This window comes from Zeus faber (genome assembly GCF_960531495.2).
Source record: "Zeus faber genome assembly, chromosome: 16".
Taxonomy (NCBI): Eukaryota; Metazoa; Chordata; class Actinopteri; order Zeiformes; family Zeidae; genus Zeus; species Zeus faber.
The window spans coordinates 19,578,835-19,601,113 of record NC_137202.1 but is presented as its reverse complement, the minus strand read 5'-3'; the positions used below and the strand labels follow the sequence as shown (position 1 = coordinate 19,601,113).

Below are 22,279 nucleotides of genomic sequence, written 5' to 3'. Positions count from 1 at the left end.
CGTCCCACAGGCCAAATCTTTCCCCACCCCAAAAAATAAGTGTAAAGGGGGTGTAAGAGAGTGACGTAGAAAGTGTCCCCATTACACACGGTTCTTGTTTTTAAGTTCCATTAGGAAAATGTTTCCAGAACTGCATGTTTTGTGCTATAATTAAGGTGGCAGCTCTGAGGGGAGCCGTGTTCAGGCTCATAGGGCTAGAGAACATACTGTATTACCCATCTCATCCACCTGCCTTCTATCTGACAGGATATCTAAAATCCATTTTACACAGAGACTGGTTCACACCCGGCATCTGGAGTTTGTTAAAAAGCTTGTTGGGCACAGTGGTATTAAAATCTGAGCTGAGCAATGAGCAAAACCCTTGCATAGGCACAGTGTGTTGTCACAGAGACACTGAGACAGACATTCTCACCAGACCTATTGGCCCGGTATGCAAACTGAAGTGATAGAGAAGTCCTTAAGAGGACAATAATGACTCTAATGTCAATAAAGACACTAAATAAAAATGTCCTCAAATTTTCTGTGTTAAGTTCAGTGAAGTAGGAAAGGGGATATAAAGTTGAGTGCCATCTGCATAGCAGTGGTAAAAGGTGCAATGGGAAGAGATCAGAGTCCATGGATCTGGTGTAGATGGAGAACAGCAAGGCCCCCAAGTCTGGGCTTTTGCTGAGGAACACTAGTGTTCAGAGTGCATGGCCTGGGCAGAGAACCTCTCCCTGTGACTTGGTACAAGCGATTAGACAAGCAAGTTCTAACTGCTGATTAGACCTGCAGTTCAGTGATGTGTGCTCCTGCTCCCTGTTTTTGGGCGGGTGCAATTTTTTTTCACATTGAAAAGATAGAAATCCGGTCTATTGTTTCACTCACATATGATTTGAACATGGCTTTTTGCACACAACTTCCATGCAAAAATAAATACAGCGACTTCATTCACAAGTATACTGCAATAAATATATATAACTAGTCAAAATTTACCAAAATCGCTTTTAAAAATTAAATGCGGTTTTGCTATAGTTTGCTATCTGATATTTTGAAATGTGGAGTCTGTGTCACAAATGGATATGCCTGTTATACCTGATCCTTATATTTTGTCCGCCCAACTTATGGAAAGATTTGGCTCCCGGCCAAATTTAGTTGTGGACCCCAAGCACAGTATAAAGGAATTTTTTTATTATATATGTTTATATACATACATAACCCAAATCCTATCTCTACAGGCAATTCTTCATAGAGGAGCTGGAACACAGCAGGGAGTTCTATGCCAACCAGAACCGTCTGTTGAAGCTTCTGTTTGCCTTGTACAGCCTGCTGGCCGCAAACTCAGAGCTGGTGTGCTATTTCATCATAGTTCTGAACAACATGGTCTCTGCCTCTGTCATATCTCTAGTTCTGCCCATACTAGTGTTCTTATGGGCCATGTTGGCTGTTCCCCGACCAACCAAGAAGTTTTGGATGACTGCCATAGTATACACAGAGGTATGTGATCAGGCAAACACATGCATGCATCCCTCTGCTTTCCCTGAACAGGCTACTCCTTTTTGGACATATTTGCTCACCTCATGACATTCCTCTTGCTCTGTGGTTTACCAGGTCATGGTGGTGGTGAAGTACCTGTTTCAGTTTGGCTTTATTCCATGGAACAGCATTTATGAAATTACTTTAAATGAGGACAAGCCTTTCTTTACACCTCGCATCCTGGGCCTGGAGAAGGCTGATAACTACATTCGATATGATCTGCTACAACTACTGGCTCTGTTCTTCCACAGGTCATTGCTGATGGTGAGTCACATAAGAAACGATAGAACAAGAGCCACTGCTTATAATTTCTGGCAGCCAATCTGGCAACAGTCATCTCATTTTGACATCATGACCGACTGATGCTGTAAAAAATGCTCCATCTATTTTCTCTCTCTCTTTCTCTCTCTCTCTCTCTCTATATATATATCTCTATCTCTCTCTCTCTCTCAGCGGTATGGCCTTTGGGATCACGAGGGCCCCCTGGAGGACAGGGGTTTGGTTGATGAGACAAAAGAAGACAGAGAAAAACAAAGAAAACACAAGGATGCTGGGGGGAAGGAAAATGACAAAGAGGAATGCATGAGGGACAAAGTATTTGAGGACACTGACCTCAGTGCAAGTCCATCATCCAGCATGACACGGTTACAAGACCCCACATTGGTCCAGCTAGAAAAGGCATGTACAAATAACTAAAATGACTGGTTGTGTCCCAAGCAAAAGCAAATGTTTATAGGGACATGCTCAGCTACTATATCTTATTTTCTGTGTATTTGATAAACACAGTAAATCCAAATTAACAGATGAATCCCATTTCTCATCAAACCAGGATTGCACCGAACCCAGAAGTGGCTCTGTTGTGACTCTCCCAGACACCCCTGAAGATGTAGTAACAGTTGGTCAAGAGGACGAATTGGCGCCTGCCACCCAACTCAGCAAGGTGGAGGCAGAGAAAGAGACACCGCTGCAGGGGCCTCGGAAGAAAAGCCTGCTGCGCTTCCGCAGGAAGAAGAACAAACAACATTCCAGCAAAGGTTATTATCTAACCCATGTGCTACACACATAGAGAAAAGTGGTGACTTGATCATAAGCGTTAATAATCTAAATGCATCCCAATTTGGCCTGTGAATTCACATGTTCAGCACACGCTAATTTAGCTTCATTCAGTCCCTAATATGTCTCTACAAATTCTGTTTCTCCTGTTATTCTGTCCTAATTTTGGTTGTGATAACACCCAGCAGAGTCTCTAACAAAAACTACACTGCCCAACAAGGAGCCCCTTAAGAAGCAAAAGGTCCGAAAAAGAGAGGCAGTCAGTGAGCGACTGCTTGCTGCGGGACAGAAGATTAAATATACATTTATCTCAAGGTAAGAATGTCCACCACTGGAATTATTTACAATGTGCTCCCGTACCTGACAAATAAATACTTACTGTATACTGTAAGTACATTACATCATTACATTTAGTCATTTAGCAGACGCTTTTATCCAAAGCGACTTACAAGGGAGAATAACATTCAAGCTACAAGTATCTGCTAAACACTTCTCTGTTGACACTGTGTCACAGTATATAGATGTGGCAGTTTCACCTACCACACGCCACCCAAGTGGCATTTTCAGGGACCTCCGGCGCAGAGATGCAGACGACGGGGTTTAAGACACAGTTTATTGTAGAGAGTTGGCTTGGTGGAATAAGCTATGGGGGAAATTTACTAGTACATTTAAAAGAAATATGTTCATTATATTCTACCATTAAATAAGAAAGAACATTCGTTATCTTGCCCATATGCTTTATGAATGAAGTAAGTGTGTGTGAGACAGGGGTCAGCAAAGACATGAATAAGTGCTTTGTTGACTGTGGGCCATGTGACATGGGAAGGTGTGTGAATGCAACCATCCCCTCATAAAATGTGGCCTGGACGAGTGTCGGGAGGTTTGTTGTTGTAACTGATGTCAAAGAATGCAGACAAATGGCTTCTTTGCACTATTGACCGTATAGGAGGAAGGAAGGGATCCTAATTGAGTATACAGATGTACTTTCTTGACCAACAGAAAGAGGTTAAAAGGAGGAGTCCATGAGGGGCTCGGGAGTTCTTTGCCAAACCAACTCAGATTCTGTTGTCACTTCTTGCAAGTGATAATAAAGTCTTATATCTTCAGACCTCGACTCTCTCGAACTTCTCTTCTTCAGTTTAATTGTTAGATGCAGTTTTTTCCACTACAAAGCCCAGGAGCAGATGGTCATGGTGTCATGACAAGGGCAACAGGTGTACAGCCACTCTGATCCTGAGCCCCAATTACCTAGACCCATGACAGCTGTGGCTGCTCAAAACACACCCCTCCACACCACAATAGACCTTGTAAGTGCGACGTGTCTTTGTTATACCATCCCAAATCCAATTACAGTTTCCTAATAATCGTTTATTTTCAAATTTGGAATGCTTACCTTCATAGGTGGGAGGTCATAAGCTATTATTATTAGATTATCAAAAGTATCAGATGTTTATTACTTGAGATTATCAGTTTCTCTATCTAGCCATCGTCTCTGCGTATTGGGCCACGACGCAGCCGGAAGGAGGAAAGACAGGCGACTGTTGTCACCTGGGTACCATCGCTTTTGAGAGTGGCATTCAGCTGATTTTGCTCGTAGTTTGTGTTGCAAAGTATCTGCTTCTCTGTGATATGTGGTATCATACCTTTCTAGACATGACCGGTTAATGCAAATGGAGGGTTAGTGCAAGTTTTTCCCAATTGATCATTGATTGATCATTCTCACAAATCCTGCCATTTTTGTCACGTCTCATACACCGTAGGTAATATAAAATTGTTTCTTGGAAGAGAGCATGAGAGAGGGGGGCAAATGTAAGTTTCTTTACATCAGTCGTTATTTTCTTGAATTCTCGATGCAGCTATAAGCTCTGCTTCGCCATCAGGCGGTCCCAGGGCCGATTTAGTAATTAGTATATCAGATGTTAAATTGCAGATCCCAAGTGCAGATTGCATGAAAGTTAACTTTCAGTATTTCTCGTAAATGCAATACTTTTAAAACCCTTTCCTCTTCTCTCCTCTTTGGTCTTTCTCTCCTGCTACTCTTTAAAACCCTTCTCTCCTTTCATCCCTTCTTTTGCCTCATTGGTTTTGCCTCGTCTGCTCAGTATTCGTAGACTTTACAGGCCAGTTCAGTGTTTCTTCAGAGACATTCTCCACGCTGAGTATCGCGCTGCAACTGACGTCTACGCTCTCATGTTCCTGACGGACGTTGTTGACTTCATCATCATCGTCTTTGGATTCTGGGCATTTGGAGTGAGTACTGGATCGATAGATGGGTGAGAGAACCATCGCTCTTCTTTCACTTTTGGATTTTTTCTCATTTAGCTTTTATTTACTACCAGCTGTAAATATCCAAATCAGGTTTTTAAATAAACCTGACTCACAACAGGTACAACATGCAAAAGCCTCAAACCGGTTACCTTGTCAGTTTAAAATCCTTTTCTTTCCCTCAGTGGTCAAGCAGGAACATCCATACTTTAAATGACATGGTCAATGATGATTGGCTCCACAGAATCTTACTGTCTCCGGGAACATCATGATTTTTCTATCTCAGGCCATGCTCGGCTCTAAAAGCCTACGGATTTCCCAGGGACTCGCCAATACTTGATCTCTGATTTGTGAAAATCCTCCTAAAATCTCCTGAATCCAGAGGTTTGGCGTCTCTCATTTATTCAAAATTTGTTTTTTTGTTGAAGTAGTTTGTTTGATTAATGGCATTGTATCTGATGTAAGTGCACCAAAAGTATACTCACGGTGACATACACTTTGGGAGACGTCGACGACATATTCTGTGTCAAAACCAATCGGTTACAAGTGAAATGATCAGAGGACAACTTGTGTCATGGTTGCTCAACTAACTCAGTTGGAAGTTATTTGCACATGTTGCAAATATTGCAGCTGTTGCCGATTTGGGAGTATTTATCAGGAGATACCATGAGTAGCATGAAGATGGATTCACCGCTTTGCCTGGTTTGATATTTGTTTGTTGGCTAAGGTTATGGTTACAGTCCCCGCGACACAGAGGCTGCACTGGGCCTTTCAAAGACATTGGAGTTGCCGTGTGACGTCTGTCCCCATGAATTGATTGATGATAACAGTTTCATATATATTTCTCACTCCAGTCACTTATTTTTACACCCATTTAGATGCTATGATCTTCTCCTGTTTCGGAGAATGCTTGATATGAGTAAAATAAAATAACCTAAACCTTATCTAATAAAAACGCAATGTTTTGTGCGCCAATCGCGCCTGGGCTGGTACCGTCGGACTGCGGGAACCCATTGCGGTGCTATTGAAGAGGGAGACAGGTGCGCAAATTGCACCCAGATGGCTCCCTCTCCGTGGCCCTCTCAGGATGGCGCACTAGGCTGCCTATATTGCCTATAGGAAGAGCCGGCCCTGGTTAAGGCATCGCCATTGTACAAACTGTAACTATTTTGGCTCATTCAATTGGTTACTCCAAGGTGCTTTCACACATGCACTGCAACCCTAAAATTATCCGGACATTACCAGGAGGAACTGTATGTGTAAACGCCAATGACCGAATCATTTGACCTGGACATTACACCCTAGTGCCTGACTTCACCACGTCTTTTTTGTTTGGTCATTTGTCCTTTTTGTACCATAAAAGCAAATTCACAGTTATTTGAAGGTCCTATTTTATCAGTGTTGCCTACAGTATATGTAAACATAGACCAACCTGCATTTATTAAGATGATGGAAACATGTGATTGATCCTTTAGGTACGTCAGGAAATCAAGCTGGAATATATACACAGTGAATAACACACAGATATTCTTTTCCCCTACTATTGGGTTCGCTTTCTCTCAGTTTGAATCTTCCACCGGTTCCCAGCGATCTAAGAGAAATCAGGTCACCGTTACCAATCACAAAGTTTTTCCAGTCCAGGCATTACACTGCATAGTGCAGTTTTACATGAAATAATCAAAAGGCTCTGTATTCTTCCTTTAGAAACACAGTGCCGCAGCAGACATCGCCTCCACCCTATCAGATGACCAGGTGCCGGAGGCCTTTCTGGTGATGCTGCTGATCCAGTTCAGCACCATGATCATCGACAGAGCGCTGTATCTTCGCAAGACTGTATTGGGCAAACTCATCTTTCAGGTCGGTCTCAGCTGTGGAATTAAAAGGAATACATGGAATGAACCCATCTATCCTATAAGAATGGAAGAAATAGTATACTGACTTTCCATTTTTCGGCACACTATATTGAGGCCAAGCCAGCACTATGTATTATAGCTAAATGCCATGGTTAAGAAAAATGTATTCCTTGACTTGACCTTATAATTTGTCATTTAATATGTTAGTTTTGGCTATTATAATAGCCATACATTTGGTGAACTGGATTCCCTCATTATAATAATACACAAAGCTAAGGGAGTTTCCTGGATAAATAAACAATAATATATGGGATTTCGGTGGATCCTTGTAATAGCTTAAATCATGTTTTTTTTCATTAAGGTCGTGGCTTTTTTATATTTGGTGAAAATTAGGGTTAGGTCAATTTTCAACTTGATGAAATAGAAAAGTTAAGAAAAGAAGGTTGATAAAGAAATATGATGGGAGGAGCATTTAGCAGACCTGGACACCTGAAGGATGATGGAAGCAGCGTTTGGTAGACATGAATACCATATTTTTTTCCCCAAGTGGTTTTTCCGGTAGTTTTTCCCTCTACCTGGTTAGGGTCTCAGACGAGGGGCTTGTGAAGCCTTTTGGAACTGTACTGCATCTGAACTGCTCTCTGGTGGAACCCGCAACCCTGTAGAGTACCCAAATTGAAGGCTGAAATTGTCTAGCAAGAAGTGGTAAAGATTTGTCTGTCAGTCCTTTATAATTTCATAAGAGAGGAGGGCGTAGGTAGGATGGGGAATGAAAGGATAGTCCAGATCTGGCAATCTGGCCCAGTTCAGGGACAGAATTCCACCATTGTTCCATTCCTCTGCTCCCTTTCTCTCCAGAAAATGTTTTTGTTTTCTTTTTTTTCTTTGCTATTGTAATTATTATTATTATTATTATTATTATTATTATTATTATTATTATTATTATTATTATTATTCTATGCCATTATTACCATAATTTTTCACTACTATTCTGATATTTCTTAAAAAATTTGAACTATTATTTAGATATGCTGATTGATTGTTTTTACCACCATTGTATCTTTCTCTTGCTCCATCAAAGGTAGTTCACCTTTCAGGTTTTCACACAAACAATACAGGACACTGTGGATCTTGGGGCTTTAGGGTTCACAAAATACCCACAAGATGCACCATTCTGCCAAAAATGTGATTACAGAAGTACTTGCCAGCTCAATTTAATGTGATTTAACATTTCTCATCTCAATATTTTCCTTGCTTCCTCCCTTCCCTACTTTCTAGTTTATCCTGGTGTTTGGGATTCATCTGTGGATGTTCTTCATCCTGCCTGCAGTCACTGAGAGGTAAGGATTCATCAGTCTGAGTTTAGTACGTTTTTACTTGACAACATTAATTGGCAACCTAACGGTATGGTGAGGGCATATTCATACTAAGAACTTCAAATTGAAAATAGGACCAGGATCAAAAATAAAATGAATAAAATGATGCTTGATGCATCCAATGATTTTAGAAGGGCTCCAAATTGTCTTAAACTCAACAGCTTTAAACTTTGTTTGTGGATGGACTAACCGTTACAGAGGAATTCAGAGACAAATACTTTAGGTTACAAAAGTATTTAATCTTGTACAAGAGGATCCATGGTTGTACAAGAGGAGCAGTTTCAGTGTAACAACACAACAGAATGTTACAGAGGGAGTGCTCAATTCTCACTGGAGAGTTTGAGCTTTTTATACAGTCTTCCTGGAGTGGGAAACTGAGGAGCTGCTGGGAAGAAGGTCAGTAGATGTCGCAACACCCCTGCGTAGATCATTGATGGGGCAGTTTTGTTGAGACTGACTATCTGTTGAGGTTTCCTTCCCCCTCTTTACGACACAGAAAGTGACTGGTTAACTTCCTTTTTACGACAGGAACTCTACTTAGCCTCGGAAGGACAAACCGAGTACTCATGTACATCGTCAAGAGTTAACCTGAAAGGCACAGCAATAAGACGTGAACTCGAACTTAGCATTTAGAAGGATAAACAGAGTACACATATGTTGTACAAGAGTACACATGAAAGGCACAGCAATATATATGTTGTAAAATTTTTATAACAGCTATGTTATTAGGTAAAGCTGTACACCTGCTTGGTAATGCATGTAATGCATGTTTAATCATGTGGCAGCAACCTAATGCATAAAAGCATGCAGAGAGAGTCCAGACTTTCAAAATGGGGAAGAAATGTGATCCAAAAGGCCGAGGAATGATTGTTAGTTCCAGGGCGGTTCCAGTCTCTCAGAAACTGCTGATGTCCTGGGATTTTCATGCACAACAGTCTCTGGAGTTTACAGAGAAGTTTGGTGTAAAAACCCCCAAAAAACATCCAGTGAAGGGCAGTTCTGTGGGTGAAAATGTCTTGTTAATGAGAGAGGTCAGAGGAGGAAGTGAAATAACCAGGTGCTACAGGTTACAGTGATGGGCAGAAGAGCATCTCTGAACGCACAGCTGGTCATTGAAGTGGACGGGCTATAACAGCAGAAGATCACCCCAGGTTCCACTCCTGTCAGCTGAGAACAGGAAGAGGTTCACCAACACTGGACAGAGGGAGACCAGACATTGCCTGGTCGGTTAAAGCTCAAATTCTGCTCCGACATTTGTAAACTGCATGAATCCGCAAATCCATCCATCAGGCTAGTGTCGGTGGTGTACTGGTGTGGAGAATATTTTCTTGGCACAGATTACGCCCCTAAATACAAATTAAACATTGTTTAAATGCTGCAACCTAATTGATTATTATTGCTGGAAATGTGCATCTCTTAATAGCCACAGTCTACCCATCTTCTAATGACTTCAATCAGGATCGCACCGTGTCACAAAGCACACTTCATTTCCAGTGCACTCCAATTGGCCACGGTCCGTTCGAGCACCTTTGGGATGTGGTGGAATGGGATATTTGCAGAAGGAATGTGTACCTGAAAAATCTGTAGCAACCATCATGTCAACATGGACCAGCATCTCTAAGGGACGGTTTCAACAGCTTGTTGAATCCATGGCACCAAGAATTCAGTTCTGGTGGAAAGAGGGGGTCTGACCCAGTCCTAGAAAGCTGGAGCTAATAAAGTGACCACTGAGTGCAGGACCAAGAGACCAAATCACCTGCTACCTATTTTATGTACCCTATATTTGTTTGTGTGTTTGAGTGTGTTTTAGACTAAAATGTAGAGCATTTAAAACCAATATGATCCTACGGATAGCCGGTAGTTAGGGATATCTATTAAATCTCTCAAGGTTCATTTATAATACCGTTTCCTTATCAAGTATCACTATTGTTGTAATGTCACATTAGAATTAAAAATTGTTTGGATTTAATTTTGAATAGCACTAAGACATATAAATATCAGTATATGTAATTCTGTTTTCAGCCATTATTGTTTCACTGTTGTAATAGTAATTTATAGTAGTTTGTAATTTGCACTCATTGCATCACTTGCTCATGTTTCTCCAACAGGATGTTCAGTCAGAATTTTGTGGCACAGCTCTGGTACTTTGTCAAGTGCATCTACTTCGGCCTGTCAGCTTATCAGATTCGCTGCGGTTACCCGACCCGCATCCTTGGCAACTTCCTCACCAAGCGCTTCAACCACCTCAATCTTTTCCTCTTCCAAGGGTAAGGGCAAATTCATGGATGGATAAGCAGAACTAACGAGAAGACCGCTTTATACGAAGCATATGAACTGTACTATAGAAATATGAATGGATTTTTTTTTGGGGGGGGGGGGTGAATTAGGGTGATTTAGAATAAATTACAATTACTTTATTAGTTTATATTCCAGCTGCATTCTTATCCAGTTTGCCTTGTTTTTGGTATACAGTATAATTGATGGATGGAGAGATGGATACTGTAGGTGGGAAAAGTGTCCTCAATGGGTGACCCCAACCCATTTATGATGATTGTCATAACTTGGGATTTGAATCATTTTGACTGGGTATTTTTATTTCTGAATAATACACTAATTTTCATGGTGTAGCTCCCCCCCAAAAATAAATACAATTATACTAACTGCTTAAGATGTATTCACCCTTCAGTATTTGTTGAACCACCTCTCATAGCTATTAAAGCCAGTTGTCCTTTGGGATAAGTCTGTTCATTGAGCAGAATGTTGCACAGCAGGTGCACAGCAATTTGAGATGTCGCCACAGATGTTGGATGGGGTTAAGATCACAACTCGATTGTGATTTCCTTCATTCTAAGCCACTCTCAAGCCTGATGTTACCACCGGTTATCGGGATGATGTGCAACGCTCCAAATTAGTTCCACAAAGTTCTACACTCCAAGTCTTATGGTCTCATGGGACCATAAGACTTTCTGCCAGGTCATTGCAGTATCTTCCCAGTCATGTTTTCAAATTTATTTACAGGCAAAGAGGGGGCTGTTGGCAATCACAGTTCCCTCTGTAACAAGTATCAAACAAGGTTTACAGCAGTGGCCTGACCTTGAGAGTGTGACTGTGGTTCCATATTTTTTCAACTTTTGTATAATGGACTGCATCGGTGCTTTCATATAATTCTACCCCAGACTTTTAAATGTAGACACAGGTTAGGATTCTACATTAACATTAGGGTTCATTATTAGTCTGCATTACCTTCGGTCTTCCTAATTTGGCGTCTATGAGTAGTCGTGCAGATGACGATTGCATTTTCTTGAATATGTTTGTGTGTGTTTATCCAAAGGTTCCGCCTGGTGCCGTTCCTGGTTGAGCTCCGTGCTGTAATGGACTGGGTGTGGACTGACACAACTCTGTCTCTCTCCAACTGGATGTGCGTTGAAGACATATATGCCAACATTTTCATAATCAAATGTAGCCGCGAGACTGAAAAAGTAAGTAGAGTTAATGGCTCCGCAGACATTATTACATCATATCAAACTATAAAAGGTTCACTGAACTGTATTAAGAATTGGCCAGAGAGAAACCACAATTATTGATGATGAAAGCAGATTTGTAATGAAATAATGAAATCCATATAGAGCCCTAGAGGAGAGTGGTGCCCCCCTTCTTCATATGTTTCAATTTATAATTGGTAGTTATTGCCTCTTTAAAGGTGCAGTATGTAGAATTTACGGAATGGACTAGGCAGAAATAAAATATAATTTCATAACTATGTATTTATTAGTGTATGAAAATAAGAATCGTTGCGTTGGCTTTAAATTAGAATGAGCCGTTTTTATCTACATAGGGAGTGGTTGTGCTTCGGAGGCCGTGTCGCACCCCACGTTTGTTCTACAGGAGTTGAGAGCGGACAACCCAAACATTGGCTCTAGAGATGGCCAATCACATTTTTCGTGAGTTTCGTGGCCACCGTCTCTTCCATGGAGGCCGCCATGTTGCACTGCCATGAGAAGAGGGGTATCCAGTTGGTTGCGATCTCCAACCTCACAGCTAGATGTCACTTAATTATACACACTGCACCTTTAAGAGGAGGTTAATCACCATAACTCAGACTTGTAAAAAACAAGGGATAAACAAACAACACAATGAGAATAGTTATGACAATACCCAATATCTTTTGTTTTTTTGATAACTGGCATCTTGAGGCAATGTTTAAGGCTGAGACGGAAATGGAGTGAGGGCCATCGGCATTGAATACTCACTTAAGCAGTGGAAAACTGCCTTGTCATACTGAGTTAGACTACTGGTTTAAGCCTCTATCTACACTGGGCTGTAAGATGAGATTTCGGAAGTGTCCAGAGGAAGTGAGCTAGGGGGAAGCCGCCAGATGCAGCTCTGGCATAGTAATATAATGCAGGAGGGAAGCTCTCAATGTGGTGGAGCAGCAGTTTTAGGAGCTCCCAGATCACCAAACTCTTCGCCTTGCCATGGCCATAAGTGTGGGTTGGAACAAAGACTGAGCAGTATATTGAGAGCTTTGCCTCCTCACTCGGTTCTCTCTGTGGCCCTGTACAGTTTCTGCATTACTGCAAATGTTGCCCCCATCTGTATGTCAATCTCACACCCTCTTTTACCCTCACCCTTTTCCAGACAAAAACCCAGGCCTCAGATTGTCTCATCCCCAACGTGTCACACTCTAGAAGCATACCTTTCTAGTGCATGCTGTAAATCACATTCAGAAGAGGCAAACTGCAAAAAGCAGAGATGCCGCCCTCACACCACTAAATAGGATACACTCCCGTCCCCACCATGCCCCGCTATCTGATACAAGTCTAACCAGGTGGTGATCAGTAGACAGCTCTGCTCCTCTCTTCACCCAGTGTCCATGACATAGTGTGTACCTTGTACCAGGTATACTTATGAGCCTCCTTGTTCTCCAACATTACATTATGTGATTTAACAGATGCTTTTGTCCAAAGTGAATTGGTGTTTGTAATGAACAATAAAAAGTCCATGACTAGCACAGAAGTCCAATAAGATAGCACCACCCGTGTTCAGATCAGGCAGGCAGTCCTGTCCCTCCAGGATTCTCCATCATTGCATTGATTTTCATCCTCATCCTCCTTGCTAATATCATTTATCATATAATCATACATGCATCTCAATTACCAAATGTAATATCTTAGAATTTGAAATACCACAGGATACCCTGAACAGTTTCAGGCACTTGTATTTCTCTTCTATATGTATGAGTATTTGTGGATCCATTCAATTACCAATTATCATTCCCCAGAAATACCCACAGCCTAAAGGGCAGAAGAAGAAGAAGATAGTCAAGTACGGGATGGGTGGATTAATAATCTTCTTCCTGATCTGCATCATCTGGTTCCCCCTTCTCTTCATTTCATTGGTCAGATCTGTGGTGGGTGTGGTCAACCATCCCATTGATGTCACAGTGACTGTGAAGCTGGGTGGTTATGAGGTAATCAATATAATGATAGCTCATAGAGTTTTCTGTTTCAGCAATATTGTATATATGGCACTAATTCAAATTTATACATTTATTTGTACGTGTTTCCTTTTGAAATATGCAAAACTATGCACTTTTTTCATGTTATGTTTCTTTCTGCGTGTCTTTGAACTTGCTCATTTGCATATTCAGCCCCTGTTCACGATGAGCGCCCAGCAGCAATCCATCCAGCCATTCACCAAGGCAGAATATGACAAACTCACGTTACTGTTTGGAGACAATGCTGTACGTATTGATTTTGGTTTAGGTATTTCTGCCGCCACTGCACTTCGATCTCTTTCGATGTTGCCATGCTTAACAGAGTTTGCTGCTCACCTGAAACATGATTTGGCATCTGTAACTTCTGCAGACCATATGATAAGGTATCCTCTGAATTTGACACATCCTATACGTACCTAGGAGCAGAATGTTCAGGAAACCAAGAATAGAACCCTCTTTCAGTTTTTGTAATTGTTTTTTAAAGAAGGTTAATTCGAATATTTGCATGGCCAAAGCTCTTCTGCAAGTTGGCTCCATTTTCTGTCCGTGTGCTTTTGCTGTTTGGCTGTTTGTTTCCTTCTGGGTCAACCCCAATCCTGCTTGATATCCCTTCCTGCTCAACCAACCAGTGTTTACTGGATGTGGCAGTTACGTCTAATGTTTAGTTATGTTTTTGCATGTGTGCTCATCGGCTCCTTTGTGAGCCTGTATAACCTGTACAACTTATAACTTGGCACCCTGCCCGTTGTGTAAGTTTATACTGTATATCATAGCACCTGCTAGTCTGTGGCTATGGATTTTATCCCAAACCTTTGTATGCATGTGTGTGCATCCTTGTGCAGGTTGCCATGCAGTTCATAACTCTCTACAGCTATGATGACATAGTAACTGCCAGGATTGAGGGGAGTTCAGGGTCAGTATGGAGAATCAGCCCTCCAAGCAGACAGGAAGTCATCAAGGAGCTCCTTGGAAGTCCTGTTGACTTGACATTGAGACTGGCATGGAACTTTCAGAGGTAAAACGGGAAAAAATCAAAACTACAGCAATAAAGAAGTACACTTAACAGAATGTATTATTTTGGTGTGCATGTTTGTTCAATCATTTGGAATAGGTAGAAGAACAGTAGTGACTTTCAGCAACGCCTAGTTTAGCTGGACATCAATATATAATATATATTATCAAGGGCCTTGAATGTATTTGCATGAGTAAGGTAGTGGTGTTTTCCCTCTTATTTGGGTTGTCATCTCATATTTTCTCTTCAGTAATCAAAATACACATGGGCCCTCTCCAACTGGAATTTAAACCCCCGCCTCCCAGTTTGTTGTGCAGTACTCCTATCCCCGGTTGTACTTGAGGGTACCTGTTGTCAAATGTCATATGTAAGATAAAATACAGAGGTTTCTTAGATTTGTGGTGGATAATAAAAACAAAATAGCTGAAAAAAGTGAAAAGCGAGTAAAATTTAGGGGGAACACAGACAGAACCTACAAATGAGAATTCAGTGGTCTGATAGCACTCACATTATTTTACTGGGTATTATTTTCTTCACTGATACAATGAAACAATGGGCTCTTACTTTGAAAGCATCATTTGAAACACATTATTTGAACCAGTAGATGCCGCAGTAGTGTTTAAAACATTACGATCTGAGAGATTGTCACCTTAAAACATGCTTCTACGTAGAATGACAGCCTGCGAGACAGAGGCAGTGTTTAAAGGCCTCAAAAGATCTCCTACCTTTGTGTGTTTTTTTAATTATTTTTTTCCCTCGTCCCTTATCTCTCTCCAACAGAGACTTGGGTAAAGGAGGGACAGTGGAACATACATTCGACAAACACTCTATTGATCTGGAACCTGGGAACCCAGTCAGAGCGGACCTGGCCTCATTACTGGTTGGCAATCGCACTGAGGCTGTGTAGGTTTGCACTTACTAGTAGAAATGTGTATGTGTCTGCTTGTTGGTGTGGAACACCTAAATCAGGGGTGGCCACTCTTTTTCGGCTTGCGAGCTACTTTTAAAATGAGCAGGTCAAAATGATCTTCCTTCATTAAAAAATGCTAAATATATTTATTTATATGTATATACTGAGTATACTTCATATATACAATAGATGTTGGCGTACCTTGCATCCCTGCATGAACCCTTACGGCACAATAGCATTAAATACATTTTTAGTCACTACCTTACTCTGATGACTTGCACTGAATGGAGCTGGCCAGGGTTGCATAGTCCGGACAGTAGCTGCTGGTAGCCAGCCTCAAGCAGGCTTCCAAATGATCATCAGTCATGGTGGGACGCTATTTAGACTCAATAATCTTCATGTGGGAAAAGGCTGACTCACATAAATAAGTAGAGCCGAATAATGCAGTCAAGGAGGTAGCACATTTCCTCATGTTTGGGTAATTTTCCTCAGTGAGTAAGTTCCAAAACGGTCCATGAGCCCTGGACTCGAGCTGAATGTCAGCCTGTAGTGTCAACATCTCATCCTCCACTGCAGACGAGTTCAGGTGAAACAGTGTTGCAATTTTTGATGGGAGTGAATCAACCTCAATATCTTCCCTAAATGGGAAGCATATAAATGTAGCGATTGGCTTGAGTCAAGCACCTTGAAAACGTTTGTCAAAGTCTGACAGACAGTTTTCAATCTGCTCTGTGTAGCGCGCACTGTCGGGGCGCTCCTCGCACCCCTCCCCTCCCTGCCTTCCCTTGGGTCTCCAGCTTTGATGCAAGGTTTTGAAAGTTCCCCAAATCTTGACGCTGCAGCTTTGAGGACAGAAGTTGCACTACTGAACTGAACTGATCATGTTGACCATGGTTTTGTCTTTTCCTTGCAGATTTTTTTTTATTTTTTATTTTTTGAATGGCGTGCGATCTACCCGCACTACTTTTGCGATCTACCGGTCGATCGCGATCGACGTATTGGGCACCCCTGACCTAAATGGTCCAAATTATCCGATCAAAGACATTTCCTCATCCCTCTTGTTTGGTTTGTGGGTTTGTGCTTCTGCTGCTGTGTCTGCTGTGCATGCTGTGTCTCATTGACGTTAAATCTGTCCTTTCTCCAGACGTGTTCCAAATATGTTTCCTAACTACATCCGGGCCCCAAATGGAGCTGAAGCCAAGCCAGTCAGCCAGCTCTATGAAGGTCAGGGCTCAAATTCACTCTTAACAAGTGACAGAAAAATGACTTTGAATTATGTGTACGGTATATTTTGTACAACATGAAAGTATATGTGAAATCTACATCTACACAAGACAGCCTACCTAAAGCGAGGGGCATTTAAATATGGTAGCCTTCCACTGACCATAATTTGTGTTTTATCTCACCTACTTGCTATAAAGGATAAGTTCAATTCTACGCAGGGTCTGTTGTATGAAAAGTTAGGAATGTACCTCTTCAACTTTGATCGTTGTGCAGGAGGAGATAACTTCTGACACAACTTCTCTGTAGAATCGTTTTGAGGATCCTTACCTACTGTATATTTAGGGGACAGGGATGCCATATTTCAACCAAGGCCTTATTAAAACATTGCTTCCCATCTATTTATAACTGTTCATAGCGGAATGATAAGCTGAATGCTTTACTATCGACAAATTTACCACTCCGTTGCAACGTGTAAGTTGTTAAAAAAAAAAAAGAAAAACATGTTAAGCATTTAAGGCCTGGGTTGATAAATGGCTTTTCTATCCACAAACACCATTTTTTGTCGCTTTGGCATTTCTTTTTAAGGGAAAGAGGTTGGGTACATGGACGTGACACTGTCCCTAATGAGCGACAGGTCGCTAAACCGCAGTGGAAGCCAGGAGTGGTGGGACATTGCTATAGCAGACTGTCACTCTTCCCCTGGGAGCTGTGGGGTTTTACCCATGATCATATTCAATGACAAAGTCAGCCCACCTAGTCTGGGCTTCCTGGCTGGATACGGGTAAGAAACACAAATACAGCGTGCACAAGAATACACACGGTTGGTTTCGGTTACAGACAGTTTCGGTCAGCTCCCTCCTTTCTATTCCTTTCTATTCCTTTCTATTATTAAAATGAATCATTCCTTGCAGAATCATGGGTCTGTATGTTTCGGTGGTCCTAGTCATTGGCAAGTTTGTGCGAGGATTCTTCAGTGAGATCTCCCATTCCATTATGTTTGAGGAGCTGCCCTGTGTGGACCGCATCCTAAAATTGTGCACTGACATATTTCTGGTAAGTTTGCACAGCACACACATTAAAAGAACATGTACATGCGTTACCATCCAGAGAAAAACATACACACCTGTACATTTATTCAACTGTACTAAGTGTTCGTAAAAAAAGTGTTTCCTTGGATTTTCCAGGTGCGGGAGACAGGAGAGCTAGAGCTTGAAGAGGAGCTGTACTCAAAACTCATCTTCCTCTACCGCTCCCCAGAGACAATGATCAAATGGACCAGAGATATTCATCACAGAGATCGAAACAGACGTTGAGCCTTTGAGATGTCAGAAATGCATTGCCAAAAAACTTGTGAAATGGCTGGAACTATTCACTTACTAAAGCGGATCAAGTGATTGCCATCCAAAAAGACACAAACAGCTGATGAGGAATACACTCAAACTAAATACGTGCTATTCCGGGATGCCTTTTTATGAGTGAAACTGGTTGAAACCATGTTATTCTAACGCGCTGGATTTATGGAATTTGTTGCCTTTTTATTTAGTGCATTGGAACTCAACAAAGGTACTGCATTGCAAATACCTTTCCCTTTTAAGTCAAGTCTATACATATAGTTGAATACCATGCTTCTGTTCTACAACAGCTCAAAAACACAACAAGCAAAACAATGTACAGTCCTCAACTGTAAGAATATTGTGATAATACAATGGTAAAAAGGGAACCGATGAGGGATTTACTAAACATGATTGGATTGGAGTTGATTGAATTTCTAAAAATATAAAATATTTTTTGGACAAGGACTTGGAGTGCACACCTTGCAAAAATTGGCTTCGTGCGAATCCACCTTCTGAATCTAGATATTATCCCATTGGTACAGAGTATTGAGAACATTTAGGTGGCTCGCAGATGCTCTCATGTGATATTTTCTATATGTAAGATCTGGTATTCAACAAAATAAACGTTAATAACCAGTAAACCTTTTTTTATTTACTGTTTAAAACCTCTAAATCCAGCCCATCAGCAATAAAACAGCCTATATAGTTTACAAACACTTGTATTGTTAGCACATCTGGTTGCAGACCTAGTATTGTTTCTAGGCTGACATATTTTACATTGATGTGAAATGCGGACTGTTTACAGGAAAATGTCTTATGGTTATGACTTTACTCTGTGAGTGTTAGATATGAACTCTGTGATGATGATAAGATAAGATAAGACTTGAATCATGCCATTTGTCTTAAATGAAAAGTACATGTATCCATAGGGAAAAAGTATTTAAATTCCACAAAGTAGTAAAATGGAACTCTTTTGGAACTTGTGGAACTTTTTTTTTTTAATGGAATAAAAAAAAGAGTATCTGTATTTCCTTGGAACTGGAATGTCATGTCCTTATAATGCTGTGGGTTAGAGTTTCAGCAGTTGTTATGCTTCCTTTGTGTTAAGGAAAGTATAATAACTGGAATAGTTCCAATGGCTTTGCAATTCAAACCATCTCCTAAGCCGAAACTGTATGGACTATTTGCACTATTTGAGGGAATCCTCCAATAGCTTTGTCTGAATCACTCACAATCTCTTCTCCTATTTCCATACTTCTGACTCGTCTGCTTCCCAACCGATTTCTTCTCTTTGTACTGTTGGAGCTCGGGTACATCTTTATGGTTGTTTTAGCCTTGCCCATCTCTATTATTTGCTCATCCTCATCTTTGAAGAGATAGTTGCCCTCCTGTGTAATCACTGGGAGCTGGGGATAAACATCAGTGAACTTCACCTCCTTCTGATAAGAAGGGGGGCTTCTTTACAGATGCAGTATGTGAGAAGGGTGCCTTAATCTTCTCCATAAATTTTTCTGTTTCCTTATTATCTTTCTTTACTTCTTGTATACTTCGTTCCCTTTTTTCTTTTGCTGCTTCGAACAACTTCTGTCCCTCCTTTCGAACAGCTGCAGAATGCCAAGTTCTGTTTGTCTTTCTCCGTGCGTCTCTTTCCATTTTTACCTTTCTTTTGGTTTACTTTATATGTGGACACAAGCACCTGCATTGTTTCAATCACATCCGGATTAAGAGTTCCTTCAGCTGGCCACGGTTGTTCAATGTCAAGCCAACGCTTGCTCCATTTTCCTGATATCTTTGCAATATCTTTAATAAGGGGATTATTCTTTCACACTACATCAACAGGATTGATTGCTTTTGTAATTTTAGTATCCATTTTTGACATCATAATGGCCCTCTTATTTTCTTTTATTGTAAATCGAATCAAATTATTTAAATATTATTTATAAAGCACGTGTAATCACACTCAACCAAAAACAACTGAATTTACCAACCCCAAAGGAGACCAATAGCTTCCCACTTAAGCAAAATTCACTTGTTCATTATCTGATGCATCTGTTCACACACATTTATCTGAAATTATCAAAATTATATCAGTGTTCAATCTTAAAACAGCCTCAATTGAGGTAAACCATACTCCATACCATACCATACCATACAAAGATAATGAAACCAATATTCACAGCACTCAACAGTATTTAAATCAAATACAAGTCTCCCACTAAATAATTGCAAATGTAATATATGAAAAATAACTACTGTAAGCCTATATGTGAAAACAAGCTAAACATGTATCAATTATGTCGGTTATAACTAAATGTATTCACATATAGCTAAATGCAGGTGTCTATTGAAAGAGTTTGTGGATAAAACCACACTGGCCTGATTCACTGGATTCAGAATTTCTATGCACTGTCATCCGCAAGCTTCCAGTGTCTATGAAGAACTGCCAGATGTCTTGTCATCTGCCCCGGGGATGATTCAATTCAGACACACACCATCTTCTCTATCTTTCCCCCAGCTTTCACTCAGCATAGTAAATGAGAGGAAGAAAAAAAAAGAAAAAGAAAAAGAACAACACAAGAATTCAGTGTTTTAGGCTCACTATAAATTCTTATACACACTGTAATATAATTCAGTGTCACTCTTAGTGACCAATAGCGACTGATGAATGAAGCCATAGAAACAGCACAACAACAACAACCAAAAACCGTGACTGCTCCTCCTCCATGAAGCTTCTTTGCCTATAGAGCAGAGTTCTTGCAATGTATGTTGTTCATTGGGAACCGAATGGCTGTGAGTGCTTGAGCAAACTAACATGAAACCAGTCTTGCGATATAAGTGGGGAAGTTGATGGTGTGGTGAATGACAGATCTGCTGCCATTAAGGTAATAATGCACTGGGCATTGATCAACAACATAACAAACCCCCATCACTGGTCCACCAGGGTCAATTTTTATATATCTTTATATACCTTTATTATTCCCACAACGAGGAAATTATTTCTCTGCATTTTACACTTCCTAGTAGCTCACGTATCTAGGAGCAGTGGGTCTGACATATAGAGGTGCCCGGGGAGCAGTTAATTAAATTATAATTTGAAATTTTTGTATTAAAAGGGAGGACATGCAGGCGGTTGGTGTAAGGGAGGAAGATGCGCAGAGCCGAAGGTATTGGAGGCAGATGATCTCCTGTGGCGACCCCTAACGGGAGCAGCCAAAGGTATTCTAGTAAGAAGATAGTACTATAGTAATTTGTTCAAGGAGTGAATATCATACTACTTTCAGTGGAAATGTTTGTCACCCAAGATCAAAATGCATGTCACAACGTATATCTAAGTGAAGTTATAGTTAAACATGAGACTTTTCTTCAGACCGTAAACCAATATGATTATTTTCTCTTTCTCTCTCGTTACTTTTCAAAAATTTTAAAACTAATGCTCATACCTAGGTGATTTACTCATAGGCTTCAGCGTTAATTATAACTCCAGGGTTGAACTATTTATTTCTTCTAAACTCTCTGACTCTGGTGGCAGTTCTGTCTGGAATTAACAACCATGGCTCCTCTAAAGAGTTTTCCAATGACATCAGAAACAATACAGTTCACTTCCACCCCATGGAGAAGGAAACAAAAAAACTCATCTTTAGAATTAACCCATTTCCAAAGTCAGCAGAACATGCAAGATAAAAGGAACAGCTTAATTCGGAACCCAAAGAAGGATCCGGATTTACTGGCCCGTACATCACTACTTCACACAACAACACACCATCACTACTTCTACATCAAGTCAATTCTTCAGCAGCCGAAGTCTTACTTAGGTAAGGATTTCCAGTACTCTTTCTCCCTCTGCACATTACTGAAATTCACTGCCAACATCAAGTTAAAATACGGATGGATGAAGATATTTTATTTAGGAAATGGGTAATTCAGAAGGATAAACAAAAACATGACAAAGTAAGAATGGAGCAACATTAAGGCGTGGTTGATCAGAAAGCTGACCTATCATTGTGAAGATTCCCACCAATTGGTGGATCCTACGGTTGCCCAGCAGGGTCATCTCCATTTGGACGGCCGATCTCTTCTTCTTCTCTTTTTTGGATTAGAAGTAAGCCCAGATGCCGGTTCCCAGGACAAGCAGGTAGAGGAATACCATGGCTATCACTCCTGAGATGTTCAGAGCCATGATGGACCAGCAGATGGATGACTGACTGACTCCAGCTGAAGTCACAGTGTCTGACTGAAGAGG

The 22,279-nt window shown here is 40.9% G+C and overlaps 1 protein-coding gene across 1 annotated transcript in view; it reads left to right on the top strand.

Moving 5' to 3' along the window:
- piezo1 (piezo type mechanosensitive ion channel component 1 (Er blood group)) overlaps positions 1-19,066 on the top strand; it is a gene marked incomplete at its 5' end in the record, with an annotated part of 84,405 nt that extends 65,339 nt beyond the window's left edge. The window contains 18 exons of the mRNA XM_080016354.1: positions 1,218-1,476; positions 1,591-1,779; positions 1,969-2,193; positions 2,345-2,549; positions 2,757-2,883; positions 4,671-4,818; positions 6,538-6,690; positions 7,965-8,026; positions 10,171-10,329; positions 11,394-11,541; positions 13,344-13,532; positions 13,713-13,805; positions 14,402-14,574; positions 15,352-15,474; positions 16,626-16,705; positions 17,291-17,486; positions 17,617-17,758; positions 17,890-19,066. Coding sequence (XP_079872480.1) covers positions 1,218-1,476; positions 1,591-1,779; positions 1,969-2,193; positions 2,345-2,549; positions 2,757-2,883; positions 4,671-4,818; positions 6,538-6,690; positions 7,965-8,026; positions 10,171-10,329; positions 11,394-11,541; positions 13,344-13,532; positions 13,713-13,805; positions 14,402-14,574; positions 15,352-15,474; positions 16,626-16,705; positions 17,291-17,486; positions 17,617-17,758; positions 17,890-18,018 — 2,800 coding nt within the window. The 3' untranslated portion in view covers positions 18,019-19,066. The remainder of the gene's footprint in view (positions 1-1,217; positions 1,477-1,590; positions 1,780-1,968; positions 2,194-2,344; positions 2,550-2,756; positions 2,884-4,670; positions 4,819-6,537; positions 6,691-7,964; positions 8,027-10,170; positions 10,330-11,393; positions 11,542-13,343; positions 13,533-13,712; positions 13,806-14,401; positions 14,575-15,351; positions 15,475-16,625; positions 16,706-17,290; positions 17,487-17,616; positions 17,759-17,889) is intronic.
- Positions 19,067-22,279: the final 3,213 nt, after the last annotated feature.